The sequence below is a fragment of the Ambystoma mexicanum genome, chromosome 3q (assembly GCF_040938575.1).
Source record: "Ambystoma mexicanum isolate Mex_15411 chromosome 3q, UKY_AmexF1_1, whole genome shotgun sequence".
Taxonomy (NCBI): Eukaryota; Metazoa; Chordata; class Amphibia; order Caudata; family Ambystomatidae; genus Ambystoma; species Ambystoma mexicanum.
In genome coordinates, this window is record NC_090926.1 from 686,550,297 (window position 1) to 686,567,838 (window position 17,542).

General features: G+C 50.6%; 1 protein-coding gene across 2 annotated transcripts in view; it reads left to right on the forward strand.

The window, feature by feature from the left end:
* MYH10 (myosin heavy chain 10) overlaps window positions 1–17,542 on the forward strand; it is a 1,173,511-nt gene that overhangs the window by 744,619 nt on the left and 411,350 nt on the right. For both annotated transcript variants that reach the window (XM_069654592.1, XM_069654593.1), the window contains exons 22-23: window positions 17,058–17,166; window positions 17,280–17,411. In XM_069654592.1, coding sequence (XP_069510693.1) covers window positions 17,058–17,166; window positions 17,280–17,411 — 241 coding nt within the window. The remainder of the gene's footprint in view (window positions 1–17,057; window positions 17,167–17,279; window positions 17,412–17,542) is intronic.

Here is a 17,542-nt window from a genome sequence, read left to right on the forward strand (position 1 = left end):
CAGTGGTTTACTTTTTACAACCATTGTGTTTTTACCGCGAACTGCAATTGTAGCCTTGGTAGAGCACCCATGGGTGCCCATTTTGTCAAAATGGCCCTGGTCTTCCTTTTTTGCCATTTCTTGCTGGAAAAGGTCCTTCTTGAGATTTACTCTGCAGGCCAGGTTTGGTCTCTTTGTTCGTTTTATCTTTGGCGGGATTCACGAGTGAAGCCCGCCTCTGGCTCCAGAGTGTCTGGCAGGGGCAGGAAGCGTGGGAGGTGCCTGAAACTCCGTGCTTTGTCTCCTAGGAGACAAGAATGCACTCTTAGGTGATTGGCCAGCTGGCAGTCCGACAAGGACAGCCACCCTCTTGGGTGACTGACAGCTTGGCTGGAATGAATGTGAGAAACCTGCATAAAAGGCGAGGCTTTTGGCTTGGAAGGCAGAGTCGACCACTGGAACAAAGGAATCCAAAGAAGAACTTGTAAGAGACGCCTGCTGCAACTCCTGGACCGTTGGTTTGCCCAGTGAAGCCCTGCTGCTGTGCTGAAACTAAGAATTCGCCTCGACTAGAGAAACCCTGCAAGGACGACGTCTCCTCTTGAGTTGGTGGGACCAATCAACTCCAAAGGAAGCCCGTCAGGACATCCTCTCTAGCTGGCTGTACTTCTGCTGCTGCTGTTGGAACCAAAGTGCCAGGGAGAGGAACACCAAATTGTGTGTGTTGCTTTTAAGTTGGCCAAGAGCTACAAGAAGATCCTCCGGACTACCAGGAAGAAGGACTGACCGAGCCTGAGTCACCTCAACAAAGTGCTGGACCCCAGATGCGAGGAAAGCCCATCTCGACAGCAAAGAGTCTGCAGTGGTGTTATTTGCTGAGACCCGAGGAGCTGAAACTGCGAAGTGCCGCTGAGTTGAAATTTGCCTATTGCTGCCACTGACTTTCCATACCGTAGTGCAGGAGTCCCCAGACATCGTCCTTGTCTCCACGACTGAAGCCCAGGAACAAAGGATCTGCAGACCTACACAGGAACAGAGGTGCAGCTGGTTCCAGTTTTTTTCATTCAAAAGGTACTGTAGTCCTAAGAGGACTTCCCTCTTGTTGTGTAGCCTTGCTTGTTCTCAGTTGAGACTTGTCTTGGTTGCCTTGCAGAGTTGCTTGCATCTTTGCCCTTGACAAACCCGACAGCTTGTGGCCTTTTCAAGTGTTCTTTACTTCTAAAAACTCTTTTGAAAACTTTGTGCAAGATTGTTATCTACCTACCAGAAGTTCTCCAGCTTCCCTAGACTTTTGCTCAACTAACATTGGCTTGCTTGGTTCCCTGAAAGACTCTTCTACCTCTGACTCTGTGCCTTTATCTTTCCCCCAGGAAAGGATTAATTTACTTTGCATTGGAAGGTTTTAAAAGTACTTACCAGTTTGAGTATTGTGTTTAACCTATGTTTTATTCCTATATCTAACCTTTATACCTTAACAGTAATGATTTAAATGTAACCGTGATAAATCAATGTCCACAGTGTCCTAGCAATGCAAGTCACCTGAGAGTGTAGGAAGTGTCTGTGTGCCATCCCCATCGGGTGTCAACTGCAAGTGTGTTTGGAAGTATACTTAAAAGTTACATGTGATTTGCTCCCTTCTGACGAAGGCTTATATAACTGACTGTTAAATTAATAAATAATTGTTTAATCAAGGAAGTGTTTATTTGAATAACTGTTGTTGTGAAACTCTGTGTTGCAAACTTACTGCTCACATTGACCCCTCTTGAGATAAGCCTGGCTGCTCAGCCACACTACCAACCTGTGTAGTTCAGACTTGTACCAAAGTTTGGGTCCCTATTGCCAGCAGGTCAGGGTTGTTGTAGTGCACCCAATGGGTACTGCATACAATCTTGCCTAACAATGTCGGAGAGCCTTCTTGCCAAATATTGCAATCAGGGCTGGAGACAGCTAGCTGTGCGGGATTAGCTATGGCTAAGGGCACAGTTGTAAGGAGGGACTCCTGCATGTTAACCTCTGAGTTTGCACAGTACATGCAGGCTATGCTCCTTGATATGCCTTTTGATAGTCATAACCTCTTTGGGACGAAGGTAGATTACTCCTTGGGGAGGTTCTAGTCTTCTAAAGCCACTGCTATCTTTTTTGGGTCTGGCAGTGCAGCAACCCTCGGCTCACCCTAGCAGAGGTGAAGGATTTTGGCCCACCATGGCGAGTCCCCCTCAGGCAAGCAGCAGCCATACTGTTTCCCTGAGAGGTTGGGGTTGGGAATTTGTACCTGCGCAAGGACAAATTCAAGATCTAGCCCAGATCTTCCAAGCCCTGGATCTTCAGGACTGCTTGGTTTCCCGGGATCTTCAGGATGCCTACTTCTCTGTGCCTATTCATGTCAAGCACAGGAAGTACCTACGATTTGTTGTGGGCCATCATGGTTTCCAGTTCTAAGTCCTGCTGTTGGTTATCTTCGGCACCAAGGGTTTTCACCAAGTTGCTGGCAGTGGTGGCAACTCGCCTCAAGGGGGGGAAGGCTTTCATGTCTTTTCCTACTTGGATGCACTCTTCTGAGCTCGCTCTCCAGGCCAGGTGTCGGCACATCTATTCTGAAGTGCATCCCTGTGCATCCCTGTTTCTATGCTAAGGCTTTTTCCTGAACTTCAAAAAGTCCCAGGCTTCGCCATCCCAATCTCTCTGATTTATCGGGACAGTCTTTGACACTCACTCTTTCCCGACTGCGAATCCAGTGGCTAACCTCTCCCGGGTTATACAAGTCCTCCAATCACAGGGACAAGTTCCCGCCTCAGCCTTCTTGTGCTGATTGGGTCTCATGACCTCCTGGATTCTGGCGGTTCCAGAGCCTTGACTACACATAAGATTGCTTCAGTGGCTCCTCCATTGCCAGTGGTCTCAGTTTCAGGGGACCATGTTATACCTTTTGCAAGTCTCGAGCAGAGTTTCTCGAGACCTTGTGTTAGGAAAGATTTTACTTTTTGCTGCTTTCCCTCCATAAGACATTAGGGACTTTCTTCTTTTTGCTATTGTTTTGAATTTGTCCTTACTTTTATGGGTTAAGTGGAGACTTTCGCTCCATTTACCTTGCTATGCCCTTCTGTTTTGGGTGAACTGATCAGTTCCTATTGCACAGTGCAGGGTAGCTCTGTTCTCTATTGTAACGTTCTTTGTTTTTTCTGTTTATCACCTTCTGTGAAGTTCAGTAGGGATACTTTATGCCCCTCTTGGTTGTTTTTAGCAGCTCTGTGGTTACTTGCATGATGTGTCCAGGTTGGGCATTTTGCAGCGGGTACTTTAACATTTTCTTCTTTTTTGCAGTCAAGTGCACTTATGCATTTTAATGCTTAATGCCAAATAGGCGTAGTATAAGGCCGTGCCATGATATTTCCACCTGTCCGTTGGCTCTTTTGATGTTCTTCCAGCCCTGAAGTGGCCAGATTTTCTATATATGGTAAGCCCTTTACATGCTGCAGCTTTCCCTGGGAAAGTGAAGGTCTGTGTATGTGGACTGATGTTTGGTGCTTTATCTAATGGATTTTTTCCTCCCATGGATTTCTCATCTGTGATGTCCCTATCCCAGCGCAGGTGTTCTGTGGAAGGTTTTCCTCTGCCAGGGGGTGCAGAGCCGCTCCGTGCCGTCCAGCGCCTCTACGGACCATATGCTGGATATGACGTTTGGGCCAGTATCTCTAGCAGCACCACGTGACCTCAGTTCCTTTTTTTCATGTTCTCTCTTCACTAATCAGAAACGCGCTCGTCGAGCTTAGAGAATTTGTCTAACAAAGCCATGCCCAATCTGTCCAAGGCCTCGGGTTTTACCTTTGTCCACAAGGCAAAGGGTGAGGCTCTTCAATCTCGATTGATGTCACAAGCCTCAGAGCAGTGCTCTGAAGATCGGGTGGCTCCACACAAGGAAAAGGAGAAAAGAGGAAGAAGGATCGGAAGTGGTCCCGCCCTCGAACTGGGGCCTTGCACCAACATTCGTCTTCTTTGAAAAAGAGCCACCACTCCAGGGGTTGGCCCGAGTGGCCAAAAGAGGTACCTTTTTCAACCCAATCCTGCACTCCTGAGGAATGGGAGAACTTCCCCCTGAAGATGCTTGACATCTTCGCTCAGGCACTGGTTGCTCCGGACACGGCGCTTGTTGCACTGGTGCTGTACGGGCCCAATGCATGCGTTGCTATCGACAGGGCATCCTCAAGGACCACCCCTGAAAAGCTCTGGCTGACTCAAAAGCAAGCGTGCTCCTGGGCCCCACTTCTGGGCATTGGGACCGTGAACACTGCGGTTCCGTGGGAATATGCCCCACTCCCTATGGATGCTTTTATGTCCAAGATGTACGACATCTATGACAATGAGGGTGACCAGTTCCCTTTTGGGTTGGGACCTGTAGGCTCCAAGGAAGTGAATTATTTTCCTGAGGAATTCTATGGTGAGGGTGAGAATGCACTGGTACTGGCAAAGGACCTGCAAGAAGCCAGGGGTTCCTTGTAGACACCCCCCTTAAATGGATTTCTTGCTGGCTCCTACCGCAGGAAAGCCCCAAGCCATGTTCCACTGCTTGATGGCAAAGGTGGCTAATACTTTGGGTTGGTCTGCTCCATCCGGTTCTAGGGTGCAATTTGAGCTCTTGACATTTCTGGACAAAGCGCCCAAAAAGGAGATGCTCCTGCCATTCAATGTAGCAGTGGAAGTGCCTGTGCTGGAGACTTGGGAGAAGCCTACCTCTGTACCAGCTGTGGACAGACATTGGCAAAGAAACACTATCCTACCCCGTCAGACCAGGCGTTTCTCTCCTGCCATGCTAAACTTGAGAGCTTAGTGGTCCAGGCTGCCACGGCTAGCCTAAAACCATCTGCCTACCTCCGGACAGGGAGAGTAAGAGGTTGGATGCATGGGGCAATAAGTGGTTCTCATCAAGCAGTCTGGCCCTGTTGGCCATGAATGCCTCATGCGCCGTGGCAAAGTTTCCTTCAGCCTTTGGACTGCAGTGGCCAATGCAGCAGAACACATCCCCGAAGGGGAGATGAGGGATGGTTTACAGGCCCTGGTCTCTGATGGCAGGGAGGTGGCCCGCCAAATGCTGCAATCAGGGCTGGACACAGCGGACTATGTGGGTAGGGCCCTGGCCACCAGCACAGTGGTCAGGCACCACTCCTGGGTAAGGATTTGCAGCTGATGACCAAACCAGATTGTTGGGTATGCCATTCGATGGCAGGAACCTTTATATTGCCATGGGTGACAATGCCCTCTAGAAGGTCCAGTCGTCAAAGGCGACTGCAAAGTCCTTGGGGCTTGCTCCTCCGCCATCCTGGGGAAGGGGTTTTCACCCCTTCACCGCCTTTGCCCAGAGAGGCCGTGGTCAATCTGCCCTGGGAAGAGGCAGACTCTTCCCAAGAGGTAGGGGAAGAGGTGCCCATTGGATAGGCGTGACCATGGCCGCTGTCCCTGTCACACCCCAAGGCACCAAACCACGGTGATATGTTTTATCGAGCTTCTCCGGTGGGGGAAGGCTCTTCTTTTTTTCAGCACGGCATGGTCAGAGACCACATCTGATGCTTGGGCCTTGCAGGTCATCCGACAGGGGTTTTGCCCTCTGTTTCTTTAGCAACCCTCGGCCCTCTGGTAAACCCTCTTGTCTCTGGACCCCATTCTCCTGGAGGAGGTCCATCAGCTTCTGGCACCATACTTTTACGTCCAATCCCCGTTCTTCCATACTGCATGGGTGTCCCTTTCTAGGGACGGGAGACGGAACCTTTTCACCAGAAAAAACCTTCTTCCCCTTTAGATTACGAGGCGCACGGGGGTGCAGCCCTAGCAGCATGCACTCGACTGACTCCGCCCTCTGGCGCCACACCTCAGTCCCCTTTTACGCGTTGACGAGAACGGGACGAATTCATCAGCGCTCCTGGGTTTGGCTTCGACCATATAATTCCATGCGCTCTTCCCTGGATACTTTCTTCTGTCTTTTTCAATCTGGTTCATAGTCCTCAGGCGTCACGCTCCTCCCTGGCGCATGTCAACTTCAACAGGGTTCAGCAGGTGTCCAGCCTGTAAAGGGCTCTTTCCTACAGCAGTCCCCCATGCCCTTTGCCTCTGCTGCCTTGGCCCTTACCATGGCTGGGAGTGTTGTACCGCATGCAACGCGCTTTCTTCTTGTGCTCTGAAGAACAGACTGGCTAGGTGGAGCTCTTCGGGAAGTCACCTCCAGTGGATCTGAAGGACTTTGTCAAACATCGATCGAGGCCCAAGGTAGGTCCGCCTTTTCCAGCACACCCCGCAAGGGAGACTCCTTCCCAAGGACTCGCCCGAGCGGGAGGAACCTTTCAGGTTCTCATACCAGCACGAGTACCGAAGCTAGTTCAGCTAACAGCCGACTGGCCGAGGGGTCAGTAGATCCTCCCGAAGACGGTGCTAAGGGACCGGAAGGTTCTTTTACTGGATGTTCACCCGAGGGGCTACGCCCTTGTACCGGCATCATAGCCGAGGGGGAGCCTATACGCAGCACTACAGATGGATCCGGCGAGGACGACACGCCTTCCCGGTCCTGACCTGAGGCGACGGGTAGGCCTCACACTCCACTGCCAAGAGTATTGGAGGAGGCTGGGCCCAGTGGGCAGAGCACCACGACTTTGGCACCTGGCAAGCAGCTTGACAAGATGGCTGCCACACCTGACCACATGGACGCTCCCCTGATACCGCACCGAGCAATGGAGCAGGTGGAAGAACGAGTGTCACAGTGGGACTGGTATCAACCAGGTATGTGGCCTACAGTCTATCCATCGTTGGTGCACGGCACGTTCCCTCTGCGAACAATTCGACAGGATACGCAACAGCCTCAGCTGCCGCATGCCATCCCATCAATATCACCTTCCACCCACCCGCCTGTGATGACCGGTTCTTCAAAAGATTCCTCGGGCTCATGAGATCTCCTCAGATGGGGGCCATCCTCAAGGATGTCATCAGGGACTTGATACCTTCGACCCCTCTGTCCGCGCCCATAGTGATTCCCCCATGGCTCTGGTGCCGCAGGCCCCAGTGCAGCCCCCGCTGCCCATGCCCCACGATTCCGGCTTTCCTGCCTCCCACAGTTCCGTACCAGCCTCCGATGCAGCTCCGGCTCCGCTCCCCACTCCGCATCCTTCCACGCCCAGCAATCCTCCTCCCGCGCTGGTCCAACCCAACGCCCAGGTGGACACAGACGAGGAAGAAGACCCCGACACACCATCGTCAGCCAAGGCCTTCCACAAATGTCTTGCAGGGCTGGTAGAATATCAGGGCCTTCCTCAACCTGAAGTCGAACAACCGGAGGCAGGCGTGCTCGCCGAGGTCCTCTCTCTACGCCTCTGGGCTGGAATGGGGATCCCGATGCAAAAGGACGTTGTCACCTTGGCTAAAAAGGGGTGGCTAAAACCCCATTCTGTCCAGCCGGTCAATCGACGCCTGGACGGCAAGCAAAGGCAAATGGAGGGGGGATACACTCTTGCTGTCGGACCACCCTCAGCCACACTCTTCGGTGATTGCTGCAGCGTCACTCTGTTCAAAGCCTCAGTCATCCTTAGCCACCTCGTCCTCGGCTCTGCTAGGCAAGGAGGAGACGATCTTGGAGGATTACAGGAAGAAGCTTTATTCCAACGCTTCGCTCCATCTTCGGCAAGCCAACGCAGGTTTTGACGGGAAATAGCCGACTTCCTTCCAGAACTTCCGGTGGAGAACCAGTTCTGTTTCAAGGCAGGACTGGCAGAGGGTAAAATGGTGGCGCAAGACATCATGGAGTTCACTGTGGCCCACATTGACACCTCTGGCCGGGCCATATGCATCGCCATGGACATGAGAAGGACGGCCTGGCTCAGAGCTACTAAATTTAACCGGGATGTCCAGGAACGCATCTTGGACATGCCTTTCGAGGGTGGTGACCTCTTTCACTACACCACCGACAAGGAGCTAGATTAGAAGAAAAACAGCCCGTAAACTAAGTCTTTATCCTTACAAAGGCCACGGCCAAGGCGTACATCCAGTCACAGCAAAGCTCAGACAAAGGGGGTACATACAGGGGTTTCTGCGGCTTCCAGGAGCGGAGTTCCAGGCAGCCCGACTGTTTGCCGAGTCAGCACCGGCGCAAACAACAAAAGGGGGGAGGGGGAGGAAATAAGGGCTTTTTCCAGTCCCCCTCCTCCACAACAGCCTCAGAGGCAAAGAAGGCATGACCTTCGGGTCCACGTGTCTCTGGTGGGGGGCAGGCTTGCTCTCTACGTACAGTTCTGGCGTCAGAATTGTGTGGACCCCTGGATCCTCTCTGTAGTATCCACTGGGTACCGCCTACCCTCCACTCCCATGGATTGGGACAGCAAGTCTTTTGGCGGAGAGCGTAGGAAGTACTTGAGGTTCGTAGTGGGCCAACACCATTACCAGTTCAAGGTCCTGATCCTCAGTCAGAGTTTTCACCAAGCTGCTGGCAGTGGTAGTGGCTCACCTCAGCAGAGGGGGCATCCATACCTTTCCCTAGCTGGATGACTAGCTTGTCCAAGCTCGCTCCCCAGAGCTACTGTCGGAGCATCTACTCTGCACATGCACTCTGCACATGTACCAGTTTGGGATTTTCCCTGAACTACAGAAAGTCTGTTATCTATCGAGGCAGTCTCGGACACTCTCCTGGCAGGGCTTTCCCACCCGAGGATCGAGTGACAAACATCTTTCAGATGGTCAATGTCCTCCAATCACAGGAACAACTCCAGGCCTCTTCGTTCCTGTGCCTTCTGAGTCTCCTGCATCCTTGTGGTGCCGTAGGCGGGGCTGCACATGAGATTGCTTCAGTGGCTTTGCAGATCCAGGGCCACATGTTGGACCTTCTAAAGGTTTTGAACCCTGGTGGCCCAGGATCTCATGTGGTGGGCCGTAGGGACAACTTGCTGAGAGGCGCATTGTTTTGTCAACCTTGGCCCCAGGTGACGGTGGTCACGGAAACATCTCTGACTGGTTGGGGCGCTCACCTGTCGGACTTGACCCTTGGTGGACTGTCGTCTTCCGCGGAGTCTCTGGAACACATCAACTTGCTGGAGTTGAGGGAAATCTTGCTAGCCCTGGATGCTTTCCTCCCCTCTGTGAAACGCAAGATTGTGCTGATTCTGACAGACAACACCGTAGCCATGCACTACCTCAACAAGCGAGGTGGCATCCTTGCCTCTGTGCAGAGAAGCAATGAGACTGTGGTTCTTGGCTCTGGAGAACAGTGCTCTCTGACTGTGGCTAATTTGGCCGGACGAGAGACTGTCACAGTGGATGCCTTGAGCAGACAGAATTCTGCCTCCCACAAGTGGGAGCTATTTCAGGAAGTTCTGAAGGAGATTCTCTCCTTTTGGCAAACTCCTCGAGTGGACCTCTTCGCTTCCAGTGCCAACAAGAAGTGCGAGTTGTTCTGCTCCATGGAATTTTCTCAGTCAAGTGAACTTTTGACCTTCTTTATGCATTCCCGCCGAACCCTGTCATTCCTCTGGTTCAATGGATTGCCTTTCTCCCACAGATTACTCATCTGATAGATATCCCCTCCAGCTCTGCTGCTTCAGAAAACTTCTGACATCATGCGTCTTATAAATACCAAATCACTACGCCCGAACCCCAGTTCCTTTTTTCTGTGTGCCAGCATGCTGCTTGGGAACACAGGCAAGTCTTCGACTCACTGGACATTTTTGTCAGAAAACAATTATACTTTTTTCAATTTATTCGACGTGAGATGTCGGTCGCTTGGGTATCGGGTTTCAAGCATTGTTCCGATTGTGGCACCAAGATGTCCATCACTGATCCACACGTGTCTCTGGTGCTTCTGCACGGGTGTCCGTTGTGTTCCAAAATGCAAACCAAATCATTACGCGATGGAGCTGCTAAACTCACTCTGGGTCGACCGCCCTCTAAATTACTGGCACGGTGGACAGTTCGGTCTTCAGAGGCTGAAACTGAGGGCCACACCCCCGAAAAAGAACATAGGCGGAAGAAGAAAAGGTCCCACTCGAGGTGCCACTCAACCTCATCCCGAAAGAAAAGTCGTCGCTGCCACCATCTGGACTGGGATTCATCAACAGATAAAGGTAAGCCGTCGGCTGGGCCTACCATCTGCCAAGAGTGGGAGGATTTCAAATCCTCCATGCGTGACATGTTCAAAAAGCATGCTGCAGTCGGAGCGGCTAAACCCCCACGCAGCAGGCTTCGGAGCCAAGAGCAGCGCTCCACATATCCGACCCCTCCAGTCCCCCGGTACCGACATTGTCGGTGCTGATAAATCTTTCAACACAGATAGAGGTTCAGTGGAAGCCGGATCAACCCTGTGCATTGAAGGATGTTGATGCTACGGCATCTCAATCCCGATCGACAGACATCCACCATATGCGAACCCGAGACGTTGAAAATTTTCGAGAAAATATTCACCCCACAACCCTGGTCCGAATTTTTTAATACTGGCAGGTATCTTCGTCGGTAATGACGCCGATGATCAGGGGGATGTTGACCCTATTTATTGGGTTCCAGAGGGTTTGATTATTTTGACGACCAAAATCAGCTTTTTCAGCTGGCTCAAGGCCTCCATGACGCCAGCGGTCTGGACACCTCTCCAGACTTGAATTTCAGCAATCTCAGCCCAATGTTCATAATACTTCTAAATTCAGGGCTTTAGTAGAAAGGGTTCATTGACACCCTGGGATTTCATTCATCAGTGGCGCCCATACAAGGTTATGACCTTACTGACATTTTAGATGAAGGCCTCACCACAGAACGCAATATGCCTTTAAACCCTGCCATTGCTGATCCTTTAACAATTATGTGGCCAAACACTTGTTCCATTCCTCCTGTCCGCTCCACCATTTACAGGAAATACAGGCTGGCTAGAGGAGACCATTCATACCTCTCCTCTCACCCTTCCCCGCAGTGGCTTGTTATGCAGGCTGCTACGGTCTCGTCTAGATCTTCATCTTCCACGTTCTCTGCCTTCCGACAGTGAAGCAAAAAATGTTTATGCCTTAGCAAAGAAAGCATTTACTTCAGGCAATATGGACCTAGAAGCTACAAATGTGGCAAGCAGTTTTGCCAAGTACTCCTTTGGTCTAGTTGAAAATGCTGAACAGTATGTCCCAGAAGGAGAAATGCACGAGGGCTTTCTGCAGCTAGTGGAGGATGGGAAAGAGGTGGCCAGACAGTTCCTGCAAACGGGCCTGTACATCGCAGACTGTGTGGGCTGATTCATGGCATAAGCCATAGCACAAAGAAGACAGGCCTATTTAAAAACATCTGTTTTTTTCGCCTAATGCCCAAGTTAAGATTCTGGACATGCCCTTCGAGGGCGATCTTCTATTCGGCAAGAAAGCCGAAGATCCCTTAGAAAAATGTAACGAATCCAAAATCGCTGATGAGGCCTAGCTGCACAGCTGGCCAAACCTGCCTTTAGCTTTGCCTCTAGGGCACGAGGCTAAAGGAGATATGCTCCTTATGGTAGGAGAGCAAAGCTCCCACCGCCCAGGCAAGGGCAGAAGCATTTCTCGTTCTCCAGAAGGGGCAGAAGGGTAACTAGAGGCCAACAGGCAGCATTAGCGACGGGGGCGACCCAGCCTCCAAAGCCGCTTTGATTTTCCCCTCTCACAGCGCACCGGCTGGAGAACGGTTGACAGAGCATTGGCTCCAGTGGCAGGAAATTACTTTCGATGCCTGGACTCTTCAGCTCATTCAGTGGGGTTATTGGCTGCCATTTGTAGGAAAACCACTGGACAGACCGCCCAATACCCAATCCAACAGGAACATGAGCTCGAGGAAGAACTGAGAGCCCTATTGTTGAAGGGTGTCGTGGAAGTGGTACCTCCCAAGCAGAGGATCGGGCTGGTATTGCCGGTATTTCCTGGTACCTAAGAAGGAAGGGCCTTAAACAAGTTCTTGAGAAATGACAAATTCAGGATGGTGACGTTGAGAGAGTTTGTCCATGGTCTCGAACTACAGGACTGGCTGGTGTTGATAGACCTAAAGGACGCTTATTTCCATGTGCCGATCCATCGAAAGCACAGGAAGGTCCTAAGGTACACCATAGGGGATATGCACTGTCAGTTCAAGGTGCTTCCCTTTGGTCTAACCGCAGCCCTTAGGGTCTTCAACAAGCTCATGACAGTAGTTGCGGCTCACCTCAGGAGATCCAGGGTCCACGTATTTCCATATCTGGACTGGCTAATCCGAGGGAAGTCTGCTGTGCAGGTCTTGTCCCATTTAGAGGACACCTGCTTGCTGCTGCACAAGCTGGGCTTCTCCCTAAATATAAAGAAGTCCCACATGACACCAGTCCAGAGGCTCCAGTTAATCAGAGCAGTCCTAAATACCCAGGTGGGGAATGCCTGCCCTCCCGAGGAGAGAGTAGTCTGCTTGACACAAATGGTAGGCCTGTTCCAGAACCAGGCCACTCTACCAGCAGCTACCTTCCTCCACCTCCTAGGTCTCATAGCCTCCTGCATTTTTCTAGTGCCAGAGGCCAGATTGCGCATGAGATCCCTGCAGTGGCTCCTGAGGGGTTGGTGGTCTCAGTACCTCAGCACTCTCTTGGCTCTCTTCCGGGTGTCCACATCAGTGGTCCACGACCTGTCCTGGTGGGCAGACTGCAACTGTCTCCTGGCAGGAGAACCCTTCTGGCCTCGGACCTGAGTGGTCACGGATACATCTCTGAATGGTTGGGTTGCTCACTGTGAGGATTTGCAGGTGAGCGGCCTCTAGTCAGCAACGGAAGCCATGTGGTACATCAACAGGCTGGAGTTGCAAGCTATCAGGCTTGCTCTGAAAGCAATTGCTGTGTCTCTGCAGGGGAAACATGTCCTCGGCGTGACAGACAACACAGTAGCAATGCACTATCTCAACAAAAAAAGTGGTGTGCACTCCCGCCCCCGCTGCACAGAGGCGATGATGCTTTGATTCCGGTTGTTGAACCAGATCTCAGTCTCGGCAGTTCATCTGGCGGACACAGAACCTGGTGGATGCTCTGAGCAGGCAGAGCACGGTCTCGCACGAGTGGGAAGTGTGCCAGGAAGTCTGAGAGGAGGTTTTTGCTCTCTGTGGTACCCCAGCAGTGGATCTGTTTGCAACAGAGTCCAACAAGAAATGCGAACAGTTTTGCTCAAGGAAATTCCCAGCGAACGGTGCACTGTGGAATAAGTTTATAATGGATTGGATCTTCCCTGTCCATTACGAGTTCCTTCTGGTTCCCGTCATTCCATGGGTTCTCCGGAGGTTGAAGAGGTTTCGAGCGACCATGATCACCTCCGGACTGTGCGAGGAGAACATGGTACTCGACCTCTTGGATCTGTCCACCTCACTGGTTGCCTCGGCGGCTGCATCTCCTCACCCAGTCGGAAGGTCGGATACTCCATGCGACCCTGGAATCCCTCAACCTACATGCGTGGCTCTTGAGAGGATGAGATGTGACTGGGACCTCCCTGGGGAAGTACTTGAGGTGTTGCTGGCTGCACGCAGACCATCTACAAGGTCTTTGTCCGCGTGCAGATGGAGAAGATTTGAGGTGTGGTTCACGGCAAGCGAGATTGACCCCACCTCTTGCCCCACCACTACAGTGATGGAGTTCCTTCTGTCACTGGCCTCAGCAAGCCTTCAGGTCACCACAGTCAAAGGATATTTTTGTGCTCTTGTCTGTGTTTAAAAGATCCCCGGATCAAGGCTCATTTTTTTACGATCCGAGTAATGGCACAATTCCTGAAAGGTCTTGTAAATAAGTTTCTGCCAACTCCCTCTGTTGTCGCGGATTGGGACCTTCATCTGATTCTGACATTTCTGATGGTGGCTCCCTTTGAGCCTATGCACTCTTGTCCCTTGCGGCTTCTCTCTTTGAAACAGCCTTTTTGGTGGCTATTACATCCGCTAGGCGGGGTGAGTGAACTGCAGGCCTTATGCTGTAAGCCACCCTTCCTGCGTTTTTTCCGGGAGAAAGTTTCACTCGGGGTAAGGCCTTGTTTCCTCCCCAAGGTTATATCTGAATTTCACCTGTCTTAGTCCATAGACCTTCCGGTCTTCTACCCTCCTCCGCGCCATTCGAGGAGGAACAGTTACATCGCCTGGAACCGAAAAGGGTGCTGAATTATATTGCAAGGACAGCTGATTTCAGGAGAGCTGACCAGCTCTTCATGGCCTTTTCCTTGGCCCATAAGGGCTTACCCATAACTAAGCAGACTTTATCTCGCTGGATAATTTTCTGCTACCACTCCACTGGAAAGGAATTACCAGCAGGCATCAGGGCCCATTCGACAAGGAGTGTCGGCATCAAAAGCATTGCAGAGGGGAGTCCCTGTCCGGGAGATTTAGTCGCTGCGACATGGTCATCCCTTCATACTTTTTCTAAGCATTATAATCTGGATGCAGCTCGTACAGCTGATGCACGTTTTGGCAGGGCAGTGCTGCAAAATTTCTTAGTATAACTTTCTGCCTGCCTCCTTCATCTACTACTTTGGGAGTCGATCAGATGTTGAACTGCAGGAGAAAGGCAATCCATTCAAGGAGAAATGACTTACCGTAATGTTCTTTCTATGGATTCTTTTCCTGCAGATTCCATATCTCCCCTCCCAACACTTCGCGCCTTGAAACACTTGTGTATAGGCGCATTATAAATGCCATATCATATCATATATCCAGCCCTGCTCAGAGTCGGTGGTTGCACATATTTTCTTTCACTTTGACTTGGTAATGGTCCTCTGTGTTTTCTGTCTTCCTGCCACAGGTTTTTAAAAGAAAAAGATTTTTCTAAAGCTACTAGTGTTTGTTGCAATTGTTCCCATGTCAGAGCTCTATCATTTTATTTTTAAGGGCTCATTAGCCCATTTGTTCTGTTATCCTATGCAACGTGTGGTGCTTGCGGAAAAAAGAGGGAGACTGAGGTTGGGGCGTTGTGACGTGGTATTTATATGACGCCTGACGCCACAACCAGAGCCGACGGGCAAGATGCTGATCAAGACGGGTCGACAGTCGAGGGGTGGGTCGAGGTCCACGACGCCCCCTGTCGAAAATGTTCCGAAGCAGCAGAGCTGGAGGGAATATCTATCGGATGAGGAATCTGCGGGAGAAGAATCCATAGAAAGAACATTACTGTAAGTAATTTCTCCTTCTCAGGAGAGTGCGCCTGTTCGGCACCACAATGATCCTGATTGCCCCAGACTGGGCCCGGAGAACGTGTTAGCCGTAGTTGCTGGACATGTCCATATTCCCTCCCTGCAGCCTTTCGAGGAGAGTGAACTTGCTCTCCCAATCAGAGGGGGCAGGTCCTCCATATGAACCTCAGCAGCCTGACCCTTCATGCTTGGCTGCTGAGTGGCTGAGATACAAGATGTGGGATTTGTCAAACAATGTCATTGATGTGCTCCTTTCAGTTCTGAGGCCTGCTGTGAAGTCTATTTATGCCTGCAGGTGGTGCAAATATTCGACTTGGTTCCGGGAGTGGGATCTGTATACTTTATCCTGTCTATTGTCCCCTGTGTTGGATTCTCTGTGATCTTTGACCCAGGCGGGCTTGCAGATTGGCACTGTGAAGGGTTACCTCACTGCTATTTGTGTTCAAGAGGTCCCCAGAACAGCCCTTGATTTTTGCAATCCCCACTTTTATGAAGTTCTTGCAGGGTTGTGTAACCAGTTTCCTCCCCGCCAGTTTGCATTTCCAGCATGGTATTTGAATTTAGTTTGAATTTTTCTTATGGGTGCTCCTTTTGAGCCCCTTCATTCATGTCCTGTTAGATTGTTCACCCTTAAGGTGATTTTGTTAGTCGCCATCACTTCTGCGAGACTGACAAGTGAACTCCTGCCATTGTGTGTGCTATATCCCTATTTGTTTTTTTTCCAAAGAGAAGATGATGTTGAAAGTCAGGCCCTCCTTTCTGCTGAAGGTGGTTCTGGATGTACACCTCTCCCAAACGATCCGTCTTCCTGTGTTTTTTCCTCTGTCACCCTATCAAGGCAGAGGAACGATTCCATCTGCTGATCCCGGTATGGGCCCTGAAGTTTTATGTCTCTCGTACTAGAGAGGTTAGGAAAGATGACCAGCTTTTCATTGGTTACGCTGGTGCTCGTGCTAGCAGGGCTGTCGCCAAACAGACCCTGTCCAGGTGGTTCATTCTCTGCATCTCAAAATGCTACCATCTACTAAGGGAGTGGCTGCCTACTCTGCCCTGCAGAGGGGAGCACCAGTCGTGGAGATGTGGCAGGTGGCAACATGGGCATCTTTGCACACATTTGCTGAGCAATACTACCTGGATTCCCTTTTGGGTCAGGATGCCTGTTTTGTTGGGGTAGTCCTCCAGAGTTTTCTGGTTTAGGTGGTGTCCTTCCTTCGTTCCTCCCTCCTCCAGGTTTACGTGCTGCTTTGTGAGTCTACCATAGATGAGGAATCCACAGGAGCAACAAATAAATTGGAAGAACAAATGATTTACCTCTCGGTAATGTTCTTTCTGATGGATGTTCCTCCCACGGATTCCTCGTCGCCATTCCTACCTGCCCCTCTTGCGGGACAGTAGTGCAAATCAGTTCTGCGGTCCCTCAGCTTCAGAAGAGCGATGGGGAAAAAGGGTAAAACTGAAGTCATGGGGCACAGCCCGCTATATATACTGGCCCAAAAGTCATATCCAGCGGGGCGCGTAGAGGCATCGGACAGAGTACGATATGCCACATGGCAGCGGAAGAGTTTCTGGAGAACAGCTGCGCTTGGGCAGGAATATCATAGATGAGGAATCCGTGGGAGGAACATCTATCAGAAAGAATATTATCGAGGGGTAAGTAATTTGGTTTTCAGTAAACAGATCTTGAGAACAATTAAATTATTGGCAACCATCTTCCTTTTTTCAAGAATCTTATGGATTGCTCTTTCGATAAATCTATTATTCGTCGTTTTTATTTTGTACTTAACAATAGCAGAGAGGATGCTCCAACTGAGAACAGCTCTGTTTTTGCACTTTATAATTTGACTTTAATACGTTCATACAGGACCAGAATTGTTGTATCTTGATATTGTGCTTGAAGCTTTCAACTTCTTCACTTAATGTGCAAATGTGTTGTCACCTTATTTTTAGGGCCTTTGCTAAGAAGCAGCAACAGCTTAGTGCATTGAAGGTCTTGCAGAGGAACTGTGCAGCTTATCTCAAACTCCGTCACTGGCAATGGTGGAGACTTTTTACAAAGGTTTGTAACACACTGTTTGGCTCCTCAAGCCAAGAGAGTAGGGTGCTCGGATAAAGCTGGCCAAATAATTGCTTGAGATCTGCATAATAAAGCGTGGGTTGTGCTTGCTGCAGGTGAAGCCTTTGCTGCAGGTGACCCGACAGGAGGAAGAGCTGTTGGCCAAAGATGAGGAGCTCCTGAAGGTGAAGGAGAAGCAGTCAAAAGTGGAGGCTGAGCTTGTGGAGATGGAGCGGAAACATCAACAGGTATGCAGTCTGAAAAGGCTCTGAGTATTTTGTCGTATTAAAAAAGATATCATTGAGTACTACTTGGCATGCACATTAAACAGCATCAGGAAGCCCACAAATGGGCATTCAAGTTTCTTCCCTAGCTGGAG